This window comes from Ursus arctos, unplaced genomic scaffold, assembly GCF_023065955.2.
Source record: "Ursus arctos isolate Adak ecotype North America unplaced genomic scaffold, UrsArc2.0 scaffold_23, whole genome shotgun sequence".
Taxonomy (NCBI): Eukaryota; Metazoa; Chordata; class Mammalia; order Carnivora; family Ursidae; genus Ursus; species Ursus arctos.
This window is the reverse complement of record NW_026622908.1, coordinates 38,225,340-38,234,098: the sequence shown is the minus strand read 5'-3', so window position 1 is coordinate 38,234,098 and position 8,759 is coordinate 38,225,340. Positions and strand designations below refer to the sequence as shown.

At 54.1% G+C, this 8,759-nt stretch overlaps 1 protein-coding gene across 2 annotated transcripts; it reads right to left on the bottom strand.

Moving 5' to 3' along the window:
* Window positions 1–392: 392 nt before the first annotated feature.
* Window positions 393–8,431, bottom strand: TMEM109 (transmembrane protein 109). 2 transcript variants are annotated; one of them, XM_026487812.4, is made up of 4 exons: window positions 8,272–8,431; window positions 3,477–3,721; window positions 2,495–2,597; window positions 393–2,034 (listed from the first exon to the last, which is right to left on the bottom strand). In XM_026487812.4, exons 2-4 carry the CDS (start codon window positions 3,711–3,713, stop codon window positions 1,643–1,645), a joined length of 732 nt encoding a protein of 243 aa, XP_026343597.1. In that variant the 5' UTR covers window positions 3,714–3,721; window positions 8,272–8,431; the 3' UTR covers window positions 393–1,642. The 2 variants fall into 2 exon arrangements, with proteins under 2 accessions (XP_026343597.1, XP_026343598.1); XM_026487813.4 differs by having other exon boundaries at window positions 8,206–8,397.
* Window positions 8,432–8,759: the final 328 nt, after the last annotated feature.

Here is an 8,759-nt window from a genome sequence, read left to right as displayed (position 1 = left end):
TATAACCTATTGGCCGGATTGAGAACCATAGTGCAGGAAACTCCCATCTGTTGAGGGAAGGAGGGAGGGCAGGCAAACCTCCTGGCTGACCACGGGCCAGCCTTTCATACTTTCGCACACAATGGGGGAAGGGGTACCTTCCTTGCTCCCCTCCACAGACACACTACTCCAACAGTGCGGGTCAGTTCTGGGAGTTTTGTAAAGGGGGCATGATTTCCTCATTCCTCACGCTCCAGGAGGGAAGGGTACCTGGTGCCAGCCTTCTGTTTTGCTTCCCCCTCCTCCCTCCCTTTCTACCAGCTTCACATTGCCCCTGCAGGGAGAAGTCAAGAAAACTGAGCCGCTCCGCAGAAATGGATTTAGCTGCGGGGAGAAATGAAAGCCATCCAGACTTTGAGTAAATACATTTTATATGGAACGAGATAATAAAATAGCGTGCATTTTATTTAAAACCAACCAAGCGCTGATAAAAATATATATCACTGCAGCTGTGATTCCACATCAAACCTTAACAGTAAGAACTGGGCATTAAATTCATTCTTCACATCGTGAGCTGGGCCTGGCAGAGGGCGCCCACCTGCACCAGAGCCTCAGAGGAAGAATGAGACCCCTGGTGGAGAGGGCTCAGGTGGCAGGCACCCCGCCCCGCCCCTCTCAGAACTTGGGAGGGGCAGGGGCCCCAGTGCGCAGCTCCCGCTTGTCTGCACTCCCCCTGGGCCACTGGGGTGGACCCTGATCAGCAAGTCCTTAGTGGCGGTGAGTGGAGGGAGAGGGCTGGAGAACCGTCCGGAGCGCAGCGTCCTTTCTCCTTCAGTGTCCCTGAAATCCCCACAGGGGATCTGATGGCCACTGCAGGGTCCTACCTGCAGGCACAAGCCTATGAAGCAGGCACCTTTTGCTTTGGCTGAAGGGGAATCAAGATTCCGAGAGGGAAAACTCTCTTCTTGACACAAAGCAGCCACAGTGCACTTTCCTACATACAGTACAGCGGCGGGCAAGCAGATGGCCCTGCTGGCTCGGATTAAGGCACTTGTAACAGACTCAATGTACATCCTCATTCCCAGCGCCCTGTGGGAACCCCTCCCCCGCAGCCCTGCCCCTCAGGTCCCATATGCCCTGCCTCTTCCCCACAGCTAGGCAATGAGGAGGACAGGAACATGCCTTGAGGGACTGCGGCTGGGGTGGAGTGCAGGGCTAGAAGGAGACAAACAGGAAGGAAGCTGGGGATCTGGCAGAGGAGGAACTCCAGGACAGGAGAGCAAGAGCATCAGGAGGAGGACAAGGCAGCAGCAGAGGGGAGCCGGCTGAGTCACGGGAGACCAAGGGCAGTGATGTCCACAGAGAGCAGATGCACAAGCCACAGGGGTGGCCCTTCCAGCCTGGCCTGACGGAGGCAGGCTGGGAGCAGAGAGAGGGTCAAGACGACCAATCCCAGACAGAGAACGTCCGAAGACAGGGCCCCTGGGGACCAGCATGGGGCATGGTCTTCCTCTTTCTCAGCTAGGGGGTCTGGTGCAGGGACACAGGCTGTGACAGTTCAGAGGCAGGGCAAGAAAGGGGCGGGGGCTGGAAGGAGGGCTGTGCGATCAGGAAGCAGTGCAGCTCTTTGGTATGACGAAGGTGGCCTTGTCCGGCGGCCTTCTCACTCCTCCTCCACGCTCCGGGGCCCCTTGGCCGCCCGCCTCTGCCGCCAGCGCAGCTCTTCCACCTGGCGCTCCAGCCCCCGAACCTTGGCCTCCAGTTGGGCCCCCGAGGCCCGGGTGCCAGTGAGCCGGCTCAGCAAGGCGTAGAGGGTCAGCAGGGCCAGAAGGAGCAAGGCTCGGGTGGAGGGGTCGGGCACGGACCTCACCAGGGCCACAAAGCCGGCCAGGAAGAGGACAAGCTTCAGGCCCCACAGGATCCGCCCCAGCAAGGCCAAGACCAAGCCAAGGAGCAGGGACAGAAGCCAATAGACGACAAGGGCCCCTGCTCCCCACAGCAGGAACGTCTGAACCTGGCTGGGGCTGAGCTTCAGGCCCTGGGTGAGGTGGTCTCCTGGAAGAGGGAGAGTCAGAATCAGCCAACCTGGAGTGGTCAGGGCACAGGGGGCAAGAACCAATGGGGAGGGTGGGGAGGGAGAGCTAAACCCCCTTGCAAAGGAAAAATCCTTTCCTACAGGGTCACAAAAATAGGAGCCTGAATCTGAGCTGCCGCTCTTGCTGGCCGGCGGAGAGATTACTTCCCTTGGTTGAACCGGTTCCTCTGCAAAACGGGAGAGATTCTCTGGGCTGTGGGTAACAGTTAAACGAGATACTATGGCTTCAATGCTCTGCCTGATGTGCAGCGAACGCCTGGTAGGCGGTGGCAGTCATTAGTCTGCTCTTAGGCCTGCCTCTGGGGAAACCTGGCAGGTGTCAAGCAGCTGGGGAAAAGTCTGGGCCCTGAAAAGATGAAGTCCCACCAACAGATAGTGACAGGCTAAGCTCCAGGAGACCCGACCAGTACTCGCGCTCACCATCTAGTCCCAAGGCATTCAGCAGCTGTGTGGCGATCCCAGACAGCGCGAAGAAGGCCACCGAGATGGCTGAAGAGATGGCCCACAGCACCTGAGACAAGGTCTGTGGAGAGAGCAGGCCAGCAGATGAGTCCACAATCAATCATGCTCTTTCTCCTTTAGGCCTCTAACCCCTTCCCTGGGCAAGGCCCAGAATGAACGTGTCCCACCTCCTTCTCAGCAGAGGTTTGCCCACCAAGCCTGGACAGCAGGCCATGTGTCCTTCCTGAACTGGAACTCGGGACATCTGAACCCTCATTCAACTGATTTGCTAGAATACTTTGGTGATGGTAGTAGGCGAATATGTGGGGAAATCATCAAATCTCTACAGTAGTCACCCTGTGAAACTGGGGTCCTCCCAGGGAATCATGAAGTTGTGTGAAGCAACATCTATGAAGGGCTAGAATGTTCCAATGAAAAAGGAGTCAATCAGCTCTACTAGATGATGGATTTTATAAAGGATCATCTCGACTATATAGAATGACCTATGGAAAGTATGGGATGCCATGGCTGGGATGCCCTTATGTGGAAGAGACAGCCGTGCCTTAAGCCCCCGAGTCGGACCTACATCTGCCTCTACCGGGGAAGGAATGGATTCGGGTCTTGATATTTTGCCAATTTAAGACTTTAGGTCAGATTTAGACCAAAGTCAGACTCTATCATCATCCAGTGACATGGGTTTACAAAGACTGGCTCATTTCCCAGTCTTTCTGACAAGAAAGGGCAGGAGTAAGGGAAAGAGCTAAAGGCCCCAGGGCAGGAATCAAACAATGGGATTGCAAAAAGCAGGGACTGTCTGGCTTTATCTTGTGGAATGTGGGGCTCTCGGCACCAGAGATTATGACACACAGCATGTGGAGCCAAGATGGGGTGACCATGAACAACATCTCCTCCTTTATCTCTTTTCAGTGTGTGTGGTCACAGGAGGGACCAATGTCCTTACCTCGGAAACCAGGCGCATGGTCTCTGGCCCAAGCCAGGCATCCAGTGTTCCCCGTGCAGAGCGACCTATCTGGCTCAAGAGATCAACTGGGGCCTCCTTCTTCTGCTGGCCTGGTGGCACAAAGTCTGCGTGGGACTGGGATGATGCTGAGTGGAGGAGGACGAGGGCCACTAGGACCATCAGGATGACTTTGAACACATGCTTGCCCCATGGTGAACTGCTGCCTGGGCCTGCCATGGCTGGGTCTGCCAGGAGAGAAGCACAGGGTGAGCACGGAGCCAGAACTGGCATGGACACCCACTGTCCCAGCTATGACCTGCCCCCACACCCTCCTCCACCTCTACCCTGTTAGCTGAGAAAGGCAGAACTGGGCCTTCAACTGAAGCTGGGCAAGACCGTCTGATTCAGGGGTTCATCCTTCACATTCTTTACCACTTATATATTAATTAACCAGCAAGTATTCTTCAGAGCCTCCGGGTGGATGAGAAGATCTAGGATTATTCCAGTTCTAAAAATCCAAAGGCCCATCTCTGGGTCTTAGTGGTGCTACGAGCATTAAAAAAGTGTAAGACTGTAAGGCTTTGTCCCCAGGGAGGTTATAATCTACTTAAGATAAAGCTGATATAAAAAAAAAAAACAACTTAAAAAATAGCACACAAATACGATTACTGCTGTGTAATGATGTAAAGGGAAGCCCTCAGGTACAAGCAAGAAGAACGGCTCCGCAGGGCCAGCGTACGAGGTGGCTATTAGCCTCCTCGCCCTCCCGGTAACAAATGAGAAGAAACTGAGACTTAGGAGTTAGGCATTTGCCCAAGGTCACTGGGCTAAGTAGAAAGGTCAGGATTTGAACCTGAGCTTCTGCTTCCAAGCTGCACACTCACTGGGAGTGAAGGTAACACAGTGGATCTCACCTGCGGCTGCTCATTGGAATCACCCGGGAGCTTCCAAACTACTGATGCCTCTGTCCGGAGCCCAGAGGTCCTGGTGTCACTGGGGGTGACTTAGGCTTAGACCTGCAAACGCTCCCCGGGTGATTCCACTGCGCCAAGCTGAGATGCGCTGACAGGCAATGATCTCGACTCCCCAGCCTCCAAGGTAGGCAAAGGGTTAAAGCACAACCTTTAGGGAAAGATATTATTAATAAAAAGCGAACCATGAGCCACCTGTCTCGTACCATCGCCGCCATCAGGTAGGCCTTGTTACTTTCCTACATTTTTACTGATGAAGAAACCGAGCTGGGAGAAGCAGTAAGTGGGGAAACCAGGATTTGAACCCAGGTGCATGGGATACCAGACCCCTCACACATGCTGCCCAGCCATGTCATCTCCAAAGTCAGTCTCAAAAGTGATTTAGAAAGTCACACGATAGATTATTCATGAGCTAAAATAAACTTGGCATCTACCAGGCATCTCCGAGAATTACGGATGACAACTCAGTTAACCACTTTGTGCTTTGCGCTCGGAGCTTGCCTAACGTGATGCTACAGGCAAGTTAAGACCCAGCGAGTACCGACTCACTGAAGCAGGTGTGGATCAGCCAAAAAAAATGTCGGCCAAGTCTACCTTCCATTTGCCACCATGCTTGAGAAACGTCAAACAGCACCAGCGAATCCCCTGTTCTCTTCCAGGCTCAGAAACGAACCTATAGCTCCAGGGAGTTTCCATGCTTCAGACCCGACGATCCGAGGCTAAGCCATGCCCCTGACGCAGGAGCAGCCAGGTATCTGACGTGTTTGCAGTTACCAGATCACTCAGGGAGTTGGCCAGAAATGGGAGCCACCAGGATGAAGGAGAGGGAAAGTGTTCCCATTCTTACTTAGCGGAAAGGAGAAGAGTCCAAGAAAGAGTTATAAAAATATCATATCCGAGCACTTTCTGGCCCAGAAACAGCTGCTCTAAGTTCCTCTTGAGGTCTGTGGAATCAAGCAGGGCTGCAAAACACGCATGCATGGGGAGCGACTTCAGGCCGGGAAGCCTTTTATTCTACTCTCTTTGGCATAAATCAAGAACCAGATGGTTCCTGCCTGCCAGTGGTCAGACATGAGGGAAGCACAGGTCAGTTCCGGAGCTATCTGGGTCATAACCACCCTGTGAACTGAAAGAGCAGGGTTGCTATCTTGGGTTGGGTCCTATATCCAAGGACCTCCACCAGGAGGGATCAGATGTCGTCTCCTCTGTTCTAGAAGGTCAGGGTGACGTGAGCTGCTCCCCCCATGGCAGCCTCCTGCATTCTGTGCTAGCCTCAACTTTCAGGCAGCCATCTGCCTCAGTCAACAGGAGCTAGGGGACCTTGGAATAAACCCTCCCCCGTGAGGCCAACATTGCCATGCCAGCTGACCTTTTGGAAGTGCACCAGAAACCAAATCTAGCAGGATTCTAGTGTGTGCCCTTTGCAGATAAGGGTGCAGATCACTGGCCAGTCTGTTTCTTCCAATTGTGTTATTTAACAGGATTCCTTCTCGTTTCTTCTAGGTCATTTCTAGGCAGCAAGAATCGGACTCACTGTCATTACAGCTCCTCACTGCAGCCCAATCAAATACTTTTAATAAAGAGAAGCCGTGTCAGTCAAGAGTCAATGCAGTCTTGAGCTCTGAGAGGAACTTAGGTCTTAAACATCATCTCCTGTAACACCTGGCCCAAATGGTAGGCATTCAACAACAACAAGTTGTATGTGTGTGTATTTATATTTATATACACTAGCGGCCATCTGCCCCAGTTGAGTGTGTCTGTATATTGTTAAGCGTGTGTTTATGTGTGTGAGTGTGGTGCTTTATAATTTACAAAGTGCTGGTCTCTTCACCATTTAACTCTTGCACCAATCTGATAAGGTTCTGCAATTTTACATTTTACTCAGAAAACTATGGCTTAGGGAGGTCAAGTGACTTGTTCAAGCTCACACAAAAGAACGGGCCTTGCCTCTAGAACCCAGGATCTAAATCTTCCCTCTTTGCTTGTTCCACACCCCTACGCTGCCTCAGAAAGACACGGCTCCTGCCCTCAAGGCACTGAAAGTTCCACCAAATAGCAACAAGCTCAAAGTGAGAGGGCATCCAGATTCCCACTGGGAGATGACCCACCTGCTGGATTTATAGGTCATGGTTTTGTACCAAGAGGTATGAGGATGGCAAAAGATTGGGGTGAGACCTGCCACTTCTGTCCAGGTATCTGTAAGATGGCTCAGGCAGGGTCAGGAGAACCCGGCTCAGCTGGGAAACTGCTTCACTTAACTATGGTAGCGAGGAGGCACTATTATGTTTAGCTGTGGTTTGCCAAGAGGGCAGGGTGGGGCAGTCCACACACCCCCTGCCAAGGCTCCTTCCTCCGGTTAGCTTCCTTTCACACCATGAGTCACTACGTGGCAGGAGGGGCAGCTGATGTAGTGCCCTCTGCTGGCCCTGATTTTCCCCATCATTGCTCAGAGCGGCCCTGGTGGAGCAGTGGTTCTCAGCTCTGGTGGCCCATCAGACAGGTCTGTGGAGCCTGTTCAAGCAAGGACGTCTACCCCACGAGGCTCCACCTTAGACTCTCCCAAAGAAGGGCTCAGGATTTCGTTTTTAGAGCCCCTCGAGGATTTCTGATGCATAACCAGACAGCTGCCACAAGCGATCAGCAGCGCCGGAAGTCTATTCTAGGCAAAGCCTCCAAAGCGTGGCAGTAGACAAAGGAACCGAGACTTGCATCCCAGACTCAGTTCTGCCACAAACTAGAAGCCACTACCTTATGCCTAGTTCTTAATCTGAGTTTCAATCTCCTCAGTGCAAAATGGGGTTAAGCAGGGTTAAGAACTACTACATGTTTCTGCAAGAGCTTTGTAGACCTTAAGGGTCAACAGAAATGTTGCAGTACACAGACTGCCAATACACCACTCATTACACTGTAGCATAATTTAGCAGTTTATAGGCCAGCCTCCCCCATTAGACTTTGAGCGCCTCCGGTTAGATTTGACAACTTTTTTTTTTTTGGAATCCTCAGTGCCTAGCACAGAACAATGACTAATAGACACTTGTGAAATGAATATTAGAAGCCCGCCAAGAAGCTGTGAGAGTAGCAAGGGAGAGGTGGGGAGAGAAGGCTTATTTTAAGTTGATCCAAACAGGCAGCGGCCACCGGAGAAGCACAGCTGCGTTGAAAGGAAGCTCCTTGACGGGGTGGGGGGGGGGGTGAAGCTGCCACTGAGGAAAGTGAAGTCAGCGTCCCGGCAGGTGGGGGCAGCCCCCGCTAAACCTCTGACAGCTGCTGCCCAGCAACTGTTTGGGGGCAGGGCCACGCGCAAAGGGGCAGCTTCCTCCCCAGGGCCCAGCCTCCCCCAGGCAGGGTGTCAGTGGCATGTGCTATTTCGAACAGCAAGTCCCCTGCCAAGCCGGTCTGGGTGGCGTCGCTGGCAAGGGACGCAGCGCGGCCCATGGGCTCGGGGTACCCCAAGGGGCTCGCGGTACCCCGAGGGGCTCAAAGCAAGGCCGCGGGAAGCTAGGCCTTGGGGCGGGGTCGAGGGGCTCAGCGCTAGCCTCCTACCCCAGCCTAGCAGCCGCCCCGCCTCAGCCGGACCTCTCAGCAGCGGTCCGAACCCTCTTCACCCCGGAAACGCGTGCCTCCCTGTTACCTAGTAACGACGCCCCCTGTTGCATAGCAACCAGGATCCGGGTCCCCAGTTTGTTTCCCCCGCCGGGCGCCGTCGGACCCCTCCCCACGCGTGTCCGCCAGGCCTCGAGGCCCCGCCTTGCTCCCACCTGCAGCGGCTGCCGCCTGCCCGACCCGCGTTCTGCCCCTGAGCCTCGGTCTCCGCTGGCACTCACCCGGCTCCGGCCACCACTGGCCTTCACGTGCGACTTCGCTAAAACGCGCCACCAAACCCGCGCCTCAACTCCGGGGCGTTGGTTTATCGTCTGCGCACGCGCAAGGCGGGATGAGCCCGAGGACCGACCGGTCCCCCTCCCAGCCCAAACCCTGTGCCGTGGGCGCATGCGCCCTACCCTCTTGATCATGTTTGCCGCACCGCGCCCCCCCCCCAAGCATTCCCACCGAAAAAGAGTAGGATCGGAAATTCGAGCTGGAACGGAAGTTTCTGGCAGGAAAGGGGGAAGAAGTGACTATATCTGGGTTGTGGAGTAAATAAACTGGATCTTTGAAATTCGGAGTCGAAGCCTATCCGCCTCTTCAATACCTCAGCATTCCGGGCAATGTGGTTTCGGGCGAGGCAGTGCCTCCTGGGGCATTGTGGGAAATGTAGTTCTAGTCAAGAGGCACCTGGTCTTTTGAGGCAATTTCGCGCTAAAAAGGCACA

Bases quoted from the DNA above. Each gene is read 5' to 3' on its own strand.
- TMEM109 (XM_026487812.4), bottom strand. From the start codon at position 3,713: ATGGCAGGCCCAGGCAGCAGTTCACCATGGGGCAAGCATGTGTTCAAA. The intron at 2,598-3,476 runs GTAAGGACATTG...CTCTCTCCACAG, and splicing joins CCATGCGCCTGGTTTCCGAG to ACCTTGTCTCAGGTGCTGTG. The intron at 2,035-2,494 runs GTGAGCGCGAGT...TCCCTCTTCCAG, and splicing joins GAATGCCTTGGGACTAGATG to GAGACCACCTCACCCAGGGC.